Genomic DNA, 22124 nt, shown 5'->3' with positions numbered 1-22124 from the left:
AACTCACAAATGTCACCGAGTAAAAGCAGTTCTACATAGAGGAGTGGGCCAAAATTCCTCCACAGCGCTGTGAGAGACTAAAAAATAACTAGAGGAAGTGTTTGGTTGCAGTTATTACTGCTAAAGGTGGCGTAACCAGTTATTGAGGCTAAGGGGGCGATTACTTTTTCACACGGGGGCATTGGGTGTTGTATAACTTTCTTGAATAAATAAACGAAATATTTATCAAATTACTGTGTTATTTGTTCACTCAGGGTCCCTTTTATCTAATATTAGGTTTTGGTTGAAGATCTGATAATGGTGTCAAAAATATGCAAAAAATGCAGAAAATCAGACAAGGGGGAAATACTTTTTCACAGCACTTTTTTTTTTTATACACGTGTGATTGTTTGTATATATATATATATATATATATATATATATACACACACACACACACACACACACACACACACACACACACACACACACACATACCTACCAAATGTAAAGTCATGAACTTGTTTGTGTAAATCACTATTGTTGGGACAAATTTCAGTAAACTAGCAATATATATGTATTTAGTAAAAACTAGGAATTTTCAGGTAAAAACTTGAAAAAAGGTCCTTTATATATTATACTTCATGGTGTTGTTAGATATTGAAAATGAAATTTATTAGCAATGGTGCATATATCAAACAATGAAAACTGTTAAAGACATGGTAAAAACAATTGGATTTGCACAATGCAGCAAGTTCGCACATTCTGCATAAACACGAACTAATCACACGTTCATGTCAAGAATTAAACAAGACCATTGAGATGTAATGTTTAATTCCCATTTAACCATATAAATCACTGTATTTTGCCACTTTGGAAAAATGATCAAAACCTGTACGACCTAAACACAAATAAAGAGTGTTCTAGGGTGACTTTAAAATCAGACAAATGATCTTACCTGAACCATAATTCACCACTGGACAGAGATAGACAAATATATTTCCAAATTATTTCGATTTTGTTATGCAAGTACCACCAGTCTCAATGACTTGTAATGAGATTAGAACCCAGGTGAGTTATTTTTCCACTGTGACACCAAGTTCCTAACTGTATCTTAAAATAGGTATATAATGTTCACAATTGTGTGAATACTGCACTTTTTAAAATTTGCAGGTTAAAATCTACAAGACCAGTGCAGTATTTTGAGATATTTCTCAGATTCAGTGCTTTACAGTGTAAATCTGTAAAATGTAATTACTTAAATTGAAAGTAATGCATCCTCTGGACCTATATGCACCTAGTTCAAACTGGTATGCAATGGCTGAAACTACCTTAAAAGGGGAAACAATTAAGGAGAATATATATATAAAACCTAAATTTCTGTAATGAAAATAGCAATAACATTAGTCAATACTGGGGAAGGGGGTTCCCAGTTGTACATACATCAGTCCCCATGTCCTAATATCTATCATGCATACTAGAAATAAGTTTGTCTATGAGTGCCTGTATACACTTGCTGTAACTTTTTGGAGCGTGTATATTACAGTGTCTAGGCAGTGCAGGAAAGCTATGGAAAATTGTTCTACTTGGCTAAGTTAATCAGTTTTACCTCTGAATTTATGTTTAAAACTAAAAATATTTGGCATTAACTGTAAATGCACATTAATACAGATCATTCAGCTATCTCAACTGGAAAATGTATTTATACCAAGAATTGTTTTGAAATTATTATTTTTTTAGACCATTTTAAAATGTTGACATTTACAAAATTTGTGTACGTAATTTAACTAGAACAGATTTTAATGTTTTTTTTTCTCTTTCTTCAAATCAGTAATAAATTAGTTTAACTGGAACAGTCCTGCAGAAGTCAGATCACAGGTCTCAAAACACAAATTTAATGTAGACAAACTAAAAAATTAAAACACTAACATCTTTAAATTTGGTATGGTGATAATGAAAGAAATGTATAAAAAATTATTCCATGATATAAGTTCAACACATATTTAGTGTTTTATACATACTTGTTTGTAAACAATACCTGTCTAAATTGCATTAAAACACAAATGGCAAAATAAAAAAAAATTCACAACATACAAATTCACTGTGAAACTCAGACTGCACACTGCTTGGCATTAATGCTTTACAGAGCAAAATATCTTTTTTTTTTATACTTTCTTCTTTCCACAGTTGTAAACACTGTTTAATAAAAGTTGTAACATGGTTATACAATGTTAATACATACTATAGCATTTCAGCTACATAAATGAATACATGTGTCCCTGGTTACATTTAAACAGTGATATGAGGTATATAAAGGTCCATTCTAATTTAAAACTTAGCATATTATTTGAGTGGTCAGTTATTGTTCCCTATGATATTACAGCCTTGCAGTCTTTAAGCTACTTTTAAGGGCTCAAATCCAGGATGGAGAAGGGTACACAAAAAAACAACCTTTCCACCATTCCAGGAAAATTAATAAATAGCATGGAAGACAAAGCATTTGATGTTCTAAGTTCATTTGTAGAAATAACACTTCTGGATCAGACAAGAGATATTTTTTTTTGGTAACACAGGCTTAGGTCCAGCGATTTTTGCACTTGATGCCCAGACTGTCAGCCTTGTAATATTTTTGGAACCGAAAAAATTCTCTCTCTGCCATCCTGAAATGCTTTGTTACATTTCCAAATGATGTACCTACCAGTTTAACTGACCCTGATTTCTTCTCTTTCTTGTATCATATTCTGTAATTTTATTCCCACAAATGTCACATGTTTTCACCCCTCCCACCCCCCCCACCCCCCAGGGTAGGCTGGCATGCAAACATAGGAGCTTCAGTCAACTGAACAATCACCTCTGTGTATTACAGCAGGGCCAAAGGTCAGTTTTACCTTGTTTATATTTAAGTCAAGTGAGACCCTTATAATTTAGGTGGAAATTAAATAATAAAATAAGATCGTGCTGGTCATATTCCTATGAAAACAAATTGGCCATCAGTGTATGAAAGTCATCCATTGGAAATTCTACCTACGTTTCAGCAGTTACAGCTTACCCAAACTTCTCATTATACTACTATTGCGTCACAATACTACAACTAACTATGGCTATAGAAGAAAAAAATACAACAATTCTAATATCAAAAGGGTAAGCTGTTACTGTTAAACACCACCTGGGGGACTTTATAGTCTCAAAAAAAATGGAATGACCAAGAGCTATTAAAATCAATATATATGGCCCTTTAAAGAAAACAGGTGTCTATTTTTAACCACAATAGACTATATAAGTAACTGAAGAGTGATCAGTGTACTTGAATGGGCAACCATTATTGTATTTTTAATGAATGAAAAAGCTCATTTTACATAGTCACAAACTGGCACCTCTATGTGCACATGCTGCATGTCCCAAAAAATCCCACTTATTACATTTGTCTTTATTTCCTGAGTAATAGGCCTACTTAATATATACTTAATATCCTTGTAAAAGATATTTTTTGCTGTTTTAAAACTGGGCTACTCCCTGCCATTTTCTTTTTTTACAATTGTAAAGTTGATTGCTAAAACACATAGGTTAATTGAAAAATTAGTCTTCAGCTACCTAGTCTGTTTAAAATTCATTACATGATTTCACCTAACATTATTACACTAATATAATGACTAAATATGAAAAAAAGGATAAAAAAATGCATTGGAAGGACGTCACATATACCATTCCTGGTAGGAGTTTGTAAAAACATTCTAATGGCAGTGTAATTAAAAATAATCATAAATCAAATACCTCCAACTAGGTCGTGCCTAGGACCTTACCTATAACTTTGGCTCATTGGGGTCTTTACTCTTGTACTAACTGGCTCATTAACATCAGACAACAAACTAGTGTACCCTGAGAATTCTGTCACTGGAGTCCTTATTCTATGGTCAACTACTCCACTACAGTTACTGTTAAAGGCTGATGGCACTCTGCTACCTGACTTGAACTGAGAACCAAATGCCTGAGCAAAGTTCTCGATCTGGTACGTCGCTCGTAGGTCAATGTTTTTGGAGGGATCAATCTGGGTCGACAGCTCCTGAGAAGATATCTGGTAGCTGGAAGGAGTGTTTTTTGCTTGATCTTTCTGGCCACTCAGCTCCTGAGGTGTGATCGGGTAGTTCTGAGAGGGTTCGAGGTTCTTCTGCTGCTGCTCAATCTGGTCTGTGAGCTCCTGAGAAGGGGTCAGTTGTTGATGGGTTGTCTCCATGCTGCTCAAGTGGAAGCTGGGCTGGGAAGACCCACCCAGCATTCCAAAATGGGACTTTGGCAACAGGGCAGGTAATACTGAGGTAACGGATTGGCTGAAGCCGCACTCAAGAGGGGGAGTAGTGTACACGTTCTTGTCAGAAAACATGGTATTGCTGGGGTGGGTGGATGATGACAGATTAGTGAAAGGTCCGCCGGACCCTAAAGGGAAGGTACTGTTGTGGCTCGTTCGTTCCAAAGCTTGGAGTAGGAATTTAGAATATTCGTGCATGATGATGGCTTTGTCACCCGATGAGGACGGGGAATTCAAGCACACATTCTCCCCCTGGCCAATCTCAGGGTTGTCCCCAGAGGAGTGCATGCCCACGTGCTGATCAGTTATATCAAAAGGAACCTCATGCTGGCCATCAGATTTTTGGGAATAGTGGTCAAGAAGGCTCTGCAACACTTCATCAGGTATTCCAGACTTGTCGTGGCAAGGTTTTATGTCAACATTCATGGGAGAAGTGTGAAGAAGATTGAGAGAGGCTTCACTATCCATAACACTGGTCACACCTTGAATAACGGTCTGCTGAGAGGCCATGTGCACTACATTTACACCATAGTCCCCGCTATTGTTTGCAGCCTGTAGGTACCTCCGTTTCTTTAAAAACTGCATGGCGTCATCGTAGTTGCTGCTGGTCTGGCCTTGTTTGGAAGTTGAACTCTGAAGGAGGCTCATGCCATCTATCCCTGTGCTGTTGTCCGAATCTAAAGAGCCCTGCTTTTCAGACAGCAACTTCTGACCTATGTCAGCTTCAGTAGTCCCCAAAGGCAGTTCGTTTTTATCCAAGCATTTTCTGTTGACCTTTTTGAAGACTAATTTAGGTGCCCGAGCATGCAGGTTGTGCATACTAGTGCCTGCCAGACTGTTACTTGAAGACACAATAGGAATTTCAACCGCATAGTCCTGCATGTTAAGGTTACTTGGCATCTGTGTTTCACTTATTTTCTTCTTTTTACGCTCGCTAGACTCGCTGGAAGTATTTTTTGATTTGCCCTTTTTGCGTCCGGAAGCACTTGTGTTTCCCTGAGTGATTTCGTAGCTGCCGTGTCCAGTTACTCCGCTGCTTTGATCTAATAGCCCAGGCTCTATTCCTTTTTTTATGGCTTCTCCGCAGGTTCGCTTGTGCTTTAACAGTCGATCTGTCCTTGAAAAATACTGCAAAACAAAACAATTCTGGTTATAAATTTAAGAGAATTTAATGAAGCCATGTATCAGATTAACGTTAGAATGTTTACAGTTCTATGATTTTTCTTAATATTATTATTATATCCACAGTGTAATAATTAACTTTTTTGTATCCTTGGAAAACAAATAGCTAACACTATATTAAAGCATCTTTCACCAATTTCTACATTACCCAAAAAAACAAAATCATATCGTGACATCTTAGGCCAATAATATACATAACCCAAAACAGCTAAATAAATGTGCTAATAAAAGCATAAAACAAGCAGCAACACACAACTAAACAGCCCTTTATCCAAATTACCTGTTGGCAGGTGTCACATCTGTATGGCTTTTCTCCACTGTGTGTCCTCTTGTGCCTCTCCATATGATATTTCTGGATGAACCTCATATTACACTGATCACAGCAGAACGGCTTCTCTCCTTTAATGGAATACAAATTATTAGATAACTGAAAATGTAGTTAGCTGCAAGGAAGATGTTATCAAGTTTTGGTGCATTGTAAAACACAACGGGGCCTATTAAATAGATCATATAGATTTGTGATACCAAATTATTTAGTAGGCAAGGAGTCCAACTACGGTAAACATGCAATAAATGGCCCACCATCAGTCAATCTTGCAAATCTTCACTTTTGAGCCGTAAATGTATACTGAAGTTTCATTATTTCTCTTTTGTAATGCAGCATAATCTAAGTAACACCTGGTTGGTATGAGATAGAGATAGAGATAGAGATAGAGATAGAGATAGAGATAGAGATAGAGATAGAGATAGAGATAGAGATAGAGATAGAGATAGAGATAGAGATAGAGATAGAGATAGAGATAGAGATAGAGATAGAGATAGAGATAGAGAGATATAATGTTGGTAAGAAAACATTTAAATAAAATAAAAAACAACGTACACAAAGTTTAAATGATTAAAAAAATAATTTCAGGACGTTTCAGGCAAAAGCCCAAAAGTCTTAGACATGTTGCATTTTTCTACTCCGAGTAAATTGCTGATGCTCATAATGCATCAAAGCCCCAAATAGTGTTTTCTACTATTATAACAACCTTGAAATAGTTTGTATCACTTGATTTTCAAGGTGTGGTATCTGAAGCACAAACAAGTACAGAGAAACATCTGTAATTCACAAACCCAGGACTGGAAGATGCAAAACTCTGTCTAACAAGGATGAGCGATACTTGAAGGTAATATCCTTAAGGAATAGAAAGACGACAAGCGTTGAATTGACAACAGAACTGGCAGAAGGCACAGATGTCGTTGTCTATTCATCAACAGTCCAAAGGACCTTTGACTATTGTTCCACAGTCCAATTTCTGTGTTCTTGTGCATATTCTAGCCTTTTAGTCTTTAACATATATTAACAGGTATTCTTACTGCAACACATCCTTTAAGCCCTGATTTCAAGAGTGACCTTCATACTGTTTATTTGATGGACAACGACACCTATGCCTTCTGCCAGTTCTGTTGTCAATTCAACACTTCTCTTTGTATTCCTTAAGGATATTATCTTCAAATATTAGAACATAAGAACAAAATAAGAAAGTTTACAAACGAGAGGAGGCCATTCAGCCCATCTTGCTCGTTTGGTTGTTAGTAGCTTATTGATCCCAGAATCTCATTAAGCAACTTCTTGAAGGATCCCAGGGTGTCAGCTTCAACAACATTACTGGGGAGTTGGTTCCAGACCCTCACAATTCTCTGTGTAAAAAAGTGCCTCCTATTTTCTGTTCTGAATGCCCCTTTATCTAATCTCCATTTGTGACCCCTGGTCCTTGTTTCATTTTTCATGTCAAAAAAGTCCCCGGGTCGACATTGTCTATACCTTTTAGGATTTTGAATGCTTGAATCAGATCACTGTATAGTCTTCTTTGTTCAAGACTGAATAGACTCAATTCTTTTAGCCCGTCTGCATACAACATGCCTTTTAAACCCGGGATAATTCTGGTTGCTCTTCTTTGCACTCTTTCTACAGCAGCAATATCCTTTTTGTAACGAGGTGACCAGAACTGAACACAATATTCTAGGTGAGGTCTTACTAATGCATTGTAAAGTTTTAACATTACTTTCCTTGATTTAAATTCAACACTTTTTACAATATATCCAAGCATCTTGTTAGCCTTTTTTATAGCTTCCCCACATTGTCTAGATGAAGACATTTCTGAGTCAACAAAAACTCCTAGGTCTTTTTCATAGATTCCTTCTTCAATTTCAGTATCTCCCATGTGATATTTATAATGCACATTTTTATTGCCTGCGTGCAGTACTTTACACTTCTCTATTAAATGTCATTTGCCATGTGTCTGCCCAGTTCTGAATGCTGTCTAGATCATTTTGAATGACCTTTGCTGCCGCAACAGTGTTTGCCACTCCTATTTTTGTGTCGTCTGCAAATTTAACAAGTCTGCTTACTATACCAGAATCTAAATCATTAATTTAGATTAAATATTGCTCATCCTGGGTTTGCCAATTACAGATGATGTTCCTCTGTACTTGTTAATTATGCTTCGTATACCACACCTTGAAAATCGAGTGATGCAAGCTATTTCACTCAATGTTTTTCCTTCTTTATAAAAGTCAAGGTTGTTATAAATCGTAGAAAACACTAGTGGAGGCTTTAAGTACATTGTTGATGATCATAACTCATCACAGTAGAACAATTAGACTAGCACAGCTAGATATACATATATTATATATATATATATATATATATATATATATATATATATATATATATATATATATATAGATATATATAGATAGAGATATATAGATAGATATATACACACACATACACACACAGTGGTTTGCAGAAGTATGCACCAGCCTGCAAAGTTTTCACATTTTGTTGGCACCTGAGCATACTCCACGAAGCTTTCAAATTAGACTTTACATGTAGAATCTACACAAACTACTCCACATTGATAGTTAGAAAATGCATATAGAATATAAATACATAAGATTTACAGAGAAAAATAGATTAATCTCAGTTGCATAAATATTCAACCCCTTTGCTACTGCAGCCCTAAATCAGGTGGAAAGGATTTGTTTCAAATGTCATAAAATTGGTGAAATGGTTTCAGCCTGTGTGTACTCAAAGTGATTTAACTTGTAGATAACTTCCCTCAGGTATTAAAGACTTAAGCTGCAACTCACATAGTGATCCAACAAAGCAACCATGAAGACCAAGGAGCTTTCGAAACATTCAGGGATATGTGGTAGAGGGGCACAGAGCAGGAGAAGGGTACAAGAAAACTTCAAAAGGTATTGATTATCCCTCTCAGCACAGTGAAGTCCATCATTAAGAAGTCGAAGATGCATCATACCACCAAGACACTACCCAGATCAGGTCGCCCTCTCAAACTGAGCAGCTGAGAAAGCAGGAAACTGGTTTAGGATGTCACTCTGAAGACATCAATGACTTTGAGAGATCTGCAAAGTTCTGTGTCTGAGATGGGAGTCAGTCTTCACACATAAACAATGAGTCGGTCTCTACACAAAGCTGGCATGTATGACAGATGGCAAGAAAGAAGCCATTACTCAAAAAGCCTCATCTTAAAGCATGTATGGAGTTTGCGAAAAAGCATGTAGATAATACTGCAGGCAGTTTTGTGGTTTTGTGGTCAGACGAGACATAGATTGAACTTTTTCTGTCTAAATTCCAAGCGTTACGTCTGGCGCAAGCCCAACACTGCACATCACCCAGTCAACACCATCCCAACTGTCAAGCATGGTGGTGGCAGCATCATGTTATGGGGATGCTTCTCTTCAGCAGGGACTGGGAAGCTTGTCAGGATAGAGGGGAGAATGGATGGTGCAAAGTACAGGTGAATCCTTGAGGAAAACCTATTTGAGTCAGCCAAAACTCTGACACTGGGGACGAAATTCACATTTAAGCAAGACAATGACCTGAAGCACAAAGCCAAAGCCAAACTGGAGTGGTTGAACAAGAAGAGAATTGATGTTCTTGAGTGGCCCAGTCAAAGTCCAGACTTGAATTCAATCGAAAATTTACGGCGAGACTTTAAGATTGCAGTCCATCGACGATCCCCAACAAACTTATCAGAACGAGCAATTTTCCCATGCAGAATGGGCAAAAATTTCACCATCCTGTTGTGCAAAGCTAGTAGAGACCTATCCAAGAAGACTCATAGCAGTAATTGCTGCAAAAGGTGCTTCTACCAAGTACTGACTTAAGGGGCTGAATACTTATGCAACCAGTAAATTTCATTTTGTAAATTTTCTTTGCAAGATTTGCTGACATTTAACCACCTCCTCATATAACACTTCAGTTTAACCACTACAGCTTTGAATAAAAAAAAGTGTTTGAAAAACTGTGCATACAGTATATATATATTACACACACACACATACTGTGATAATGTATAAACCTAAATGTTTTCTACTGCAACAATACCCCCACCCAATGTACAATTACACAACCAGGCTGCTTTTTCATATAGTAAACTTACCACTATGAATCTTTTCATGCCTTTGTAACAAGTACTTCTGGATGAAACTCATGTTACATTGGCTGCATCTGAAAGGCCGCTCTCCTGGAACAAAGGAGTAAATAATAATAATATAATAATGTTCAATGTTGGAACAGATGCAGTTTATTTTTTGTTTTGTTTTAAAGCCAGTGAATACATTGATAAAGCATCTCAAGTGGGGAGTTTTCTGGCTTATTGTTTCCACCAGTAAAAATATGAAAGAATTCTGAATAATGTACTCAAGTCGCTCTACTTAAAATAATTAATTCTATTTGAGACAGGCAACCATAGCTAACTTCTGCTACATCACAATTGTCCAAATACAGTATAAAAGAATGGAGTAAGGGGGAAGAATGGAGTACATTATGCTGTCTCAGTGCAATAATGACAACATGAACAAGTGATGGGCAGAGGTATGGCAAGCCAAATGATCATTTAGAGATAGTCGGTGCCGCCTAATCAGGATACTGATAATCAGAATTTTTGCTTAAATGGGAAAGAACTCTAGGAGACTGTTCTTCCCATTGCTATTTATGTCGTTTAATTGGGACGTCACTTAGATTAATTGGGATACAATATTTTCAAATGCTGAACAGAGATTGCTTTTCAGAGTAAGGTTTGCGTAGCACAGTGCAGTGAGTACGTGATTTTGCTGTGACTTGCGTAAATCACATTGAACTCTTGAAGGAGCTGGAATCTCTTGTGGTTTCTCAGGCTGCTGTGGCAAAGAAAGTTGGCGTATCAACATCGCAGTTCTCGCCTTGGGATTAAGATGTTATTTCATTATTTTTTCATAAGAACATAAGAAAGTTTACAAATGAGAGGAGGCCATTCAGCCCATCTTGCTCGTTTGGTTGTTAGTAGCTTATTGATCCCAGAATCTCATCAAGCAGCTTCAAAAAAGTCCCCTGGGTCGACATTGTTTATACAGTTTAGGATTTTGAATGCTTGACTTTTTTGAGGATGGAAATGCTCAAAAAATTGATTCATTTGATTTAGAAAAAAAACTGTGATTAATTTTGTTAAGGAATAAAAAAAAAACAATTGACTTGTATTTTAATGTATGTATTTAAAATGTATTCATAATAACATAAGAACGTTTACAAACGAGAGGAGGCCATTCAGTCCATCTTGCTTGTTTGGTTGTTAGTAGCTTATTGATCCCAGAATCTCATCAAGCAGCTTCTTGAAGGATCCCAGGGTGTCAGCTTCAACAACATTACTGGGGTTGGTTCCAGACACTCAATTCTCTATGTAAATAGTGCCTCCTATTTTCTGTTCTGAATGCCCCTTTATCTAGTCTCCATTTGTGACCCCTGGTCCCTGTTTCTTTTTTCAGGTCAAAAAAGTCCCCTGGGTCGACATTGTCTATACCTTTTAGGATTTTGAATGTTTGAATCAGATCGCCGCATAGTCATGCGACATGCCTTTTAAACCCGGGATAATTCTGGTTGCTCTTCCTTGCACTCTTTCTAGAGCAGCAATATCCTTTTTGTAATGAGGTGACCAGAATTGAACGCAATATTCTAGGTGAGGTCTTAGTAATGCATTGTAAAGTTTTAACATTACTTCCCTTGATTTAAATTCAACACTTCTCACAACATATCCGAGCATCTTGTTGGCCTTTTTTATAGCTTCCCCACCTTGTCTAGATGAAGACATTTCCAAGTCAACATAAACTCTTAGGTCTTTCATAGATTCCTTCTTCAATTTCATTATCTCCCATATGATATTTATAATGCATATTCTTTTTGCCTGCATGCAATACACTTCTCTATTAAATGTCATTTGCCATGTGTCTGCCCAGTTCTGAATGCTGTCTAGATCATTTTGAATGACCTTTGCTGCTGCAACAGTGTTTGCCACTCCTCCTATTTTTGTGTCGTCTGCAAATTTAACAAGTCTGCTTACTATACCAGAATCTAAATCATTAATGTAGATTAGGAATAGCAGAGGACCTAATACTGATCCCTGTGGTACATCACTGGTTACCTCGCTCCATTTTGAGGTTTCTCCTCTAATCAGTACTTTCTGTTTTCTACATGTTAACCACTCCCTAATCCATGTGCATGCATTTCCTTGAATCCCTACTGCGTTCAGTTTGAGAATTAATCTTTTATGTGGGACTTTGTCAAAAGCTTTCTGGAAATCTAAATAAGCCATGTCGTATGCTTTGCAATTATCCATTGTCAATGTCGCATCCTCAAAAATGTCAAGCAGGTTAGTTAGACACAATCTCCCTTTCTTAAAACCATGCTGACTGACTGTCTCCCAGGATATTATTACCATATAGGTAATTTTCCATTTTAGATCTTATTATAGTTTCCATAAGTTTATAATCATAATGTGATTTCATTATTTCTTTTCACTTAGAAATAAACAGTAAATACTTCTCTTGCACATGTTGTAAATTGTTAATATAAGCGTGACTAAATTCCTCTCAAATGCCTCTTGTTTAATTGGGACAGCCGCTTATTCAGGATATTTTCTCTCCAGAGGCGTCCCGATAAAGCGGCGCAGACTGTACCTTAAATATTTTAAGCTATCTTAAATTGTATTAAGAGATATCTGTAAAACATTGATAAAAACAGTACAACTACTATCTTTACAACATTGAGACATCTGCATTCTGCAGTTAAAATATCAAATTCATGTTGAAGATATCTGTAAATCAATTATATATCAAAATTAAAAATCTCAAACTGATTTACAGATATCTTGAAATATGTAGCGATCTGTAAACCATGTGGATTTTGCTAACATGGTGCACAAACTGTAATTTAGAGATCTTAAAATGCAATTTAAGATATCTAATTAAAATGTACGGTTTTTAAAGATCTCTAAATCATTAAGATCTCTCAAAATGACTTCCGGTGAAGATATCTCTAAATGACATCAAAAAGACGTAAAGCACAGGTCTCTAGCCGGGAAAAGCCGAGAAAACTAATCAATGGCCGAGTGATACCGAAAAAAAAGGGGGCGGATCTGAGCAATACACATAGCCTCGGCACCACAGAGATAACACGGCCATAAACAAACAAGATAGCTGCTTCCGCATCCAGCGCTCAGAGAATCACGGACATTTGCAGAGCTTTTTGAGATGTTACAGTAATAAAATAATTACTTGGATCGCATTATTGAGGAGTTTGGTGATAAAACAAATGAGATGATTTATCGGTGTGCACGACTATGAAGAGGTATGTGAAAAATACAGCGAACAAGGGGTGGGATGGGGCTGTAGATGCGGTACTGAGTGTCCTGTTGACATGTAGTGCCTTTTAAACCTGTTGAAGGCAGAGGACAAAATCTATTATTTCAACATTTACTCTATCAGAACATAAGTTAAAGATGTCCATACATGGGTTATCTTGTAACAATTGTAAGTCACCCTGGATAAGGGCGTCAGCTAAGAAATAAATAATAAAAGGTTAGTTTTAAAGAATATATTTTTGAAACATCATAAAAATATCAAAACCGTACTTCCCATTATGATTCAAGTACAGATTACTACTTGCCAGAAGGGATGGGTTGAGAATGCAAAGACTAAGAGGTATCTTACCTGTATGGATGAGCACATGCCTGCGTAAGTGATAGGAGCTTCGAAATGCAGCGCTACAGTGCTCACAGATGTGAGGTTTTGAACTTGGGGAAAGGCTCCCACCATCTCCATCCACCATCATGGACTGAAACAAAATAAAATAATTATCCTTGAATGTGACTTAACTTCAAAAGAAAGGTGCCAATTGGCATTGGATTAGTGGTACCTTAATTCAGCCACCCCATTAAAATAAAAGTCCACCCATAACTTCAATACAATCAGTAATATTTAACCAATACTAATTTTTATCAACTTGAATCTGAAACAGATAATTATTACAAACCTCTGTAGCTGCATATCTTGAATCAAGTCTTCCATAAAATCTATAAAAAAAACACCAATTGTGCAGGGGTATTCATTCCTGTGAAGATTAAGGGGTTATGTCTGGTAATCTACTGAAGAGACCACGACAAAGCCAATTAAAATCTACAAGAGTGACACTGTGTAGAAAGTTTCAGTAACTACTGTAAAACACACCTCCAAATCTAATGTGATTCAATTGAATGTGAATTTGGTTAATGCTGATGTGGACTCTGGGTCAAGAGATGCATACCTTTGAAGAATCCCCACGTTTTCTCCTGGGTTTTGTGTCCTGAGAGTCTGGGTTAGACCTCCTTGTCTTCTTTCCAGAATACTCTTTTGATTCTTTACCTAATCTACCAGATAACTGCAATTAAAAAATAGAGTAAAATATAACCTATTTGAACAGTTCAAACTACACTTGTACACAACAATGGGATTTAGGTCATGAACAGCATATAAAACCTAAAGAAGAATATAGTTAAAAGAAGTAGAATATATTGGATATTAATTCTCCAATTATTCATTTAACAAGTGCCCATTGTATCCATGACAACATAGATTTTCAATTAAAAAAATGCACCAACAAGTAAAAAAGGATATAATTAAGCAACAATATGATTGTCTAGATAATTGCTGAAGAGCCTAATTTCTTGATTATTAAAGTAATGACTGCAGAGGACAGCATTCCTATCACTATACCCTATTTTGCGAAGTTTAAAATAAAATCGGGGTTTCCAATCTATTACAAAATGGGTCAGAGACTTCCCTTAACCTGATTGGTCAATACAAGGACCTTAATCTCTGGAAAAGGACCTTGAATGTTATCTTTCAAGTTATGTTTAATCATTGTTTCAAATCAATCTGCCAGAAAATACGTGAAATACAGTGTTCAATGTACTTTACCTTTTTTCTGCTTAATGTTGTCTGTCAGCATAGACTGCTTCCGCTCTCTTCTATATGTTCAATCTATCTACAGAAGAACTGAGAACAACTGCATGTCCAAGTAAGCAGTTTTCTTACTTTTGGTTTTACTGTTCTCGCAGCAATATGAAAAGTATAAATAAAGCAATGGCGTCTAACAAGTGCAAGAGAAAACAAATTGTTCTTTCTGTTGATAGAAAGCCAAATATAATAAGTCTTGAAAATGGAGCGCAAGCAGCAAAACTGGCACCCCCATCCGGATTATATTAGAATCAACAAATTTCAGTTCAAGGTTCATACTGAAGACATCTCCACTCTGGCACGCACTTGCCGATTCTTCCTGAGCAACATACCAAGAATCCGACCCTTCCTCACCAACTACGCCACCCAGCTTCTGGTCCAGGCCAGGCCCTGGTACTCTCCCGCCTAGACTACTGCAACTTCCTTCTGGCTGGCCTCCCTGCATCCGCCACCCGTCCACTCCAGCTCATCCAGAACTCCTTCGCTTCTCCCACGCAACTCCACTGCTCCGCTCACACCACTGACTCCCGATCACCGCTCACATCCAGTTCAAGACTCTTGTACTCGCCTACAGATGCCTTGACCAGACTGCACCCAGCTACCGCCAGACCCTCATCTCTCCCTACACCCCCACTCGACCTCTCCGCTCCTCCTGCACTAGAAGACTGGCTGTACCTCCTCTACGCTCCACTCCTCCAGAGCCCGCTCCTTCTCCACCCTTGCCCTGCAGTGGTGGAATGACCTTCCTACAGGACTGCCCAGTCCCTGACCACCTTCCGGCACCTCCTCAAGACTCACCTCTTCAGACAGTACCTGTAGAACTCCTCTTTTCCCTTTGGACACTATCACTCTTCCTTAATGCGCTTTACTTGCTCTTATCTGCTCCCTATTTTACTGCATTTAATCCTGTACTTTAGAGTACTGTAATCTGTCACAAGTGTTATTTAATCTGTAGTATTTTGTATTTAATCTGTAGTATTTTGTCATATACTTGTACTTGCTAGAACCGAAGTCATTGTATTTTATCTTGTTCTTAATTGTATTAATACTTGTACTATGATTCTTGAAATGTATTTTTGTTTACGACTGTAAGTCGCCCTGGATAAGGGCATCTGCAAAGAAATAAATAATACTTTTTTCTAATGGTTGTCAATGAACGTTATACCTTATTAAAACACTGTTCTTTCATTCAATGCTCCCCCCCCCCCCCCCCACTCGCACTTGTGATGAGATGTCATAAGCGAAAGTCAAACCTGTTTTTTATAATGAACTATCCCTGCATGGCGATCATGACATAAATGAGGTCCAGCTGCAATTAATTTGCTAATATTTTATTTTGGGGTTATATATTAATTAACAGATCAAGTTTTGGGAGGTTAACGATCAACCGCATGTTTTCACAACCACACAGGGCTCGGTCCCAATTATTAATTTAGTATAGCAAATAAAAGCAGGCTTTGAATATATTTTATGAAATTTGTTTGATTACTGATGCTATTATCCTTAACTGTAAATAAAATAGTTTAAAATGTCTTTATTTATGTATTTAACCAGGAAATGTACCCATTGAGACCGTCACCAAAATTTACTAGGGGCAATAAATTTAGAAATTACAAATACAACCAGCACAATAAAACATGCAGTTCAAGCTTGATCTGCAGCATAGAGATCAGAAAACAGGATATCTATTTTTAAATGGTATTGTGGACTGAAATTTAATTTCATTAAAATAAATAAAATATATATATATATATATATATATATATATATATATATATATATATATATATATATATATATATTAAATATGTAGCTACAGTAAGCACTTCTAAGAAATGAACTGTTAATTATGAAGAGAACATAAATAAAACTGTCGTCGTATCCAAAAAACTGCAAACTAAGAACAAAAATTGGTAGGCTTTACATACTACGCAAAAACAAAACGCAGCACACTCCTTTTATTTAAAATAAATAAATAAATAACTACAGTATCATACTTAGCATGATTCGTGGGCTTGCTGCAAACCTGAATTTCTGTCAAACTTGGTTGGCTTAATTAGTTGTTGTATTGTTATTGTCAGTAGCAGAAGAGCCGCTAGTGTATTTTGAGATGTGAAGGCGTGTTCAGCACACAGCAAACTAGATGTACTAGTGTGTGATACTGGAACTCACTTTGACAGTAGACAAGTAAGAGTCTCTGTCCAGTGAGCTGTCAGAACATAAGAAAAAAAAATCTCTCATTTTCTTTTAATTCTTTGCTCCATTACACGGTTCAGTGACTAACTTTCTATTTAAACAATTACTACACTCAATCCAATATTTTCTGCAGCCGGGATTGAAGTATGGTGTGCCGACCTTTAGGACCTAACCGTAACTTAAATACTGAAACTTACACAAACCTGCACTAAAATCCTAATTTATATAATTAATTATAATTATATATATATATATATATATATATATATATATATATATATATATATATATATATATATATACACATACAAGAACATAAGAAAGTTTACAAACGAGAGGAGGCCATTCAGCCCATCTTGCTCGTTTGGTTGTTAGTAGCTTATTGATCCCAGAATCTCATCAAGCAGCTTCTTGAAGGATCCCAATATATATTGAGCAAGAACATTACTCATGGTACATTTAGTAAAATATTTGTATTCATAGCAACAAAAGCTAATGCTGCATAAAATCATGAAAAAAAAATCAAACAGAAAAACATTAAATGTTTTTAGTTTTTAATGTATCCATATTTTAAAAGCAATAGAACCCTCATAAGGGGGGTTTTATCTGGTAAGGCCATTCTTGCTATGTTAAAATGCCCTTGCCTTTGGCTCTGGACATTGAACGGCACGAGGTGGGCCTTAGACGGTAAAGCCTTCTTCGGGTTCTTTTGCTTAAATAGAGAAAAACAATTACTTTGAAATTTTGGACAAGTATTTGAACATTCTAATTTAAGGAAACTAACAGTCAGACAAGAATTTTACATCCTAGGATAATTGTCTGAACATTTTTTCTGTTACATTACAGAGGCCTACTTGTGGTCGCAAAATGGTGCAGCATTATTATTATTATTATATTTTAAAAAGAGCAGTAGAAAACACTTACATCTCTGTTCATGCTCAGATCCTGTATTAACATATTTTGGTTTCCAAGAGACATTTCAAGAAGATCAGAATTTTTCCCAGAGCTCCCATACATCGGTACTCTGTAATCATGATCAGTCATCTTCTCCTGCTTGATGCCCATTGTGTGGATGAAGTCTCCATGTGCCTTCTCGATGGGGGAGTAGCGCTCTTTCTTGAGGACCATCTCCTGAGGCATGTCTTGCATGACAGACTGGGCAGCGATCCGGGTGAAGCTGGTCACTGGCGGCAGGTGGCTGAACATGATCATACCGGGCGGGAAGTTAGGCTCCATGATGCCGTTCCGAAGGAACTCGTTGCCAAGTTTGTCTTGAATAATACTCATGATTGGAGGCAAAAAACTAACTGTAGCCAATAGAGAATTTCCTGAAAATCAAAGAATAGAGGTTTACTAAGGAGCTGCAACTTACTGGAAAACATAAATAGTGATAATTGTAATGTTTCTTCAATATTTAACATTGAAACAATTTGTATTTATTTTAAATATGGTACAAATTCAACTTCTGTTTTACTGTTAAATCAAAATGAAAGAATATCTGTTACTTTTCTAAATATAACATGAAAAAACCACTAAAATATAATAAGTCAAGGTAAAGTACTTACAGTAAAAGACGGATGCTACCACTGCATCACAGGGTTTAAAACAGTGGCTTAAAGATCTACTTAATGGGTACACTTATCACATTTCCCTCTTGATGTCCTGCTTCACAGTTCTTTATGAATTTATTTTATATCTGGTAAAATCTCATTTCAACATTTATTTTCACTAACAGTACTCTGGCTGATGTGTTTTGGTAGATTGTGCCTACAAACTAAACCTGCTACACTTGTCAACTAATATGGATTAGTTTCCTTCTGATCAATAAACACATTGCAGGCTATCAGCAAATTGATACATTTTACAGAGCTGTCCCCTTGCTAAACACTGAAAAAAAACAATCTGAATCTTTGCTTTTTATTGCTGATAATCCCTTAGTCTAGACTCTAAACTACTGAACAGGCACACTGATCTGCAAGACATTTTCTATTATGCTACAAAGCTGGAATTCCTTTCAGGTTACAGTTCTTGGAATTCAAAATAAAAGGCTGTGGTCAAAACTCACAGATGCCTAACTATCTTTGCATGGGAAGCCTTTGTATTAATCCCATTGTTACGGGTAGCAACCAGTCTGCCATTCATAATTTAAACTGAGCAGATACTTCTCACTCTTCCTTAAATGCGCTTTACTTGCTCTTATCTGCCCCCTATTTTACTGCATTTAATCCTGTACTTTAGAGTACTGTAATCTGTCAAGTAATCTGTAGTAATTTGTATTTAATTATATCCTGATGCAACTATCACTATTTTGTCATACTTGTACTTGCTAGAACCGAAGTCATTGTATTTTATCTTGTTCTTAATTGTATTAATACTTGTACTATGATTCTTGAAATGTATTTTTGTTTACGACTAAGTCACCCTGGATAAGGGCGTCTGCTAAGAAATAAATAAATAAATAAATAAATAAATAAATAAATAATAATAATAATAATAATAAGATATAAACTGGAATCCATTGTTTTCACATATTTCACAATCAAAAGCATTTAAACAGTGTAAACAGATTTGACTTTTCAGTATGTTTGGGTTTTTTGTATCTACTATGGATTAAACTTCAGCACCATCTACTAAACCTTTAAGAATGTAACAAGCTAGCTAAATAAGAAAGAGTGCATTATATCTACTAATCCTGAATAAACAAGTTGCATGTCATTTTCTGATGTTACTCAACTTTCAGATAATATCAGTAGAAAGGCCCAAAGACAGACTTCAAATGTAACACACAAGACTGACAGTTCCACAATGTGTCTGTTGAGGCTGGACACGTTTCCTACAGAGAACATTATACTAATTATTTTTTAATGCAACAAGATTTTTTTTTTATCTGCATTTTAAAGATTAACTGTGGGTCATATCTGTTAAACAGATGCGCTTCCATTTGCCACTCAGCTATGAAAATACTAAACAGAGTTAACCTACGTGGTGTCACACAGTTGGATTTGAACTTGCAAGAATCAGAAAAAAAACACAAAATAGGAAATGTTTGGTGAGCCCCTTAATATATTATCAAAGAATCCTTTCCACCAAACAATAAAACTAGAAAAATACTGTTCATTTTCAAAAACTTAAACAAATATCAAATGCTTGCCTTGTGTAGACAAATGTAAGGTTTAGTAATTAAGCCATAATTTTCAAGAGATGTTTTACTTCAGAGAATAAATATGCACCCTAACCTTGAGGTTATGCATTGAAATCTCCATATAATACCCCTCTATCCCACAAGAAAATAACGTGTTTTTTTTTTCTCCCACGTACTTAAGCTTGCTACATACTTACATTAATTAGCCAGTGATGGACAATAGGCAACAGACTATTGTATCAAACCGAACAACCCAGAATGAACACATATTACAATAAATTACTACTGAAAGTGAACACAGTACTTGTTAAATACACCTTTGGCTACATTATATTTTTATTTTTTACAAAGCATACACACAATTGTCAGGGCGAGTGTACACATCAAGCGGTGTTAGTGTACAGTTTTTGCTGGTTAATTTATTTAACGCATATGTTAGCAAAAACACTGGATTCATGTAGAAAAGAAACCTCTTAAGGTCGAACAATGTGGTTTCTGTTTTTTCAATAGAATATGGGATCTGTCATTTGAATGAAAAAATAAATATAGGTAACCTACGCAATATATTTTATTTCTAATTAAAAGAAACCATTAAGTTCTTGTTATTTCTATGTTCGAACATCAAACTCCTACCATAACCATAAACAAAGTGTATTGCCCTGACATTTGTGTAATGCAGCTTTTTACACAAAAAAAGAAAGACATCCGCCTCCTCAGTAATGTTTGAACTTTCTACAATTAATCGACAAGAATCGTGTGAGTTACATTAATGCTTTGACTTGATTAAACAGAAACTAGACAATGCATTGGGGCCTTTGTGTTTAAACATAGCAATACATACGAAAAAGGATGAAAAAATATTAGTCTTTAAAAACTGTGGAAATCAAGCAACGGAGTTATCAATATGTTAATGCATTTTAACGTTCACTTTATTAAAAATCGGCCACTATCGCTGCAGTATTAAGCTTTGGTGTGCAACAAACCGTTATGGTGTCCATATTTAATACATCATCGCATCGTATTACAAAAGGCCTACATAAATAACAAACGACAACATGGTGTAAATGGCGCAAACGAAAAAAGAAACCCCATTAAAATAAGCGTACTGTTGTGAAAATCGACTTACGTTGCGACAAATACTAGGTCTTGTTCAAATCATACCCCGTGTCATTAAAATAGCCATAATGATGTACGCTTGCTGCAGCCAACATAAATACCCCTACAACCGAAACAATGATGATCGGGTTAGTAATGTGCACACCTCGCACACTGTATTTCGCTTTGCATTTCTCATTCCCATACCGTTGCTTTATGTTTTTCGGAACGTTAATCAAATTTTGTCTCCAGTTACCTGTGCATGGCCGCCGGTGGCTCTGTGCGTTGTTTTGTTTTTTTGTTTGTTTTTCTTGCTCGTTTCTTTGAGTCTTTAAACTCCAAACATTGTTCTCCTGCAGCTGCTGCTCTCCTCCATCTTGTTCTCAGCGCGTGGGATTGTGGGTCTGGCGGACGGGTCCTGAGAGGAGACAGTCAACAGCCTGAGATCCAGGGCAGGAGACTAGTGGCCGACAATTAGAGAGAGTGAGTGACGGGGTCTAAAGCTTTTTTTAACGGAAATTATATATATATATATATATATATATATATATATATATATATATATATATATATATATATATATATAGTACTGTGCAAAAGTTTTAGGCAGGTGTGAAAAAATGCTGTAAAGTAAGAATGCTTTCAAAAATAGACATGTTAATAGATTATATTTATCAATTAACTAAATGCAAAGTGAGTGAACAGAAGAAAAATCTACATCAAATCCATATTTGGTGTGACCACCCTTTGCCTTCAAAACAGCATCAATTCTTCTAGGTACACTTGCACAAAGTCAGGGATTTTGTAGGCATATAGTCAGGTGTATGATTAAACAAGTATACCAAACAGGCGCTAATGATCACACCGTGTAACAATTTTATTTATTTTTTGTTCCTGGGTAGTAAGTGT

At 36.2% G+C, this 22124-nt stretch overlaps 1 protein-coding gene across 1 annotated transcript; it reads right to left on the bottom strand.

The window, feature by feature from the left end:
- Window positions 1-1189: 1189 nt before the first annotated feature.
- On the bottom strand, window positions 1190-21712 carry LOC117433466 (zinc finger protein 281-like). The gene is made up of 7 exons (XM_034055749.3): window positions 21472-21712; window positions 17903-18306; window positions 14091-14204; window positions 13499-13622; window positions 9919-10002; window positions 5745-5863; window positions 1190-5410 (listed from the first exon to the last, which is right to left on the bottom strand). Exons 2-7 carry the CDS (start codon window positions 18263-18265, stop codon window positions 3776-3778), a joined length of 2439 nt encoding a protein of 812 aa, XP_033911640.2. The 5' UTR covers window positions 18266-18306; window positions 21472-21712; the 3' UTR covers window positions 1190-3775.
- Between the last annotated feature and the right edge of the window lie 412 nt (window positions 21713-22124).

Source organism: Acipenser ruthenus, chromosome 33 (assembly GCF_902713425.1).
Source record: "Acipenser ruthenus chromosome 33, fAciRut3.2 maternal haplotype, whole genome shotgun sequence".
NCBI lineage: Eukaryota > Metazoa > Chordata > Actinopteri > Acipenseriformes > Acipenseridae > Acipenser > Acipenser ruthenus.
This window is presented reverse-complemented; position numbering and strand designations above follow the sequence as displayed.

Coding starts and splice junctions, on each gene's coding strand:
- LOC117433466 (XM_034055749.3), bottom strand. CDS start 18,265: ATGAGTATTATTCAAGACAAACTTGGCAACGAGTTCCTTCGGAACGGC. Junction 13,623..14,090: donor AACGTGGGGATTCTTCAAAG/GTATGCATCTCT, acceptor ATTTTGTTTCAG/TCCATGATGGTGGATGGAGA. Junction 5,411..5,744: donor GATGTGACACCTGCCAACAG/GTAATTTGGATA, acceptor TTTGTTTTGCAG/TATTTTTCAAGGACAGATCG.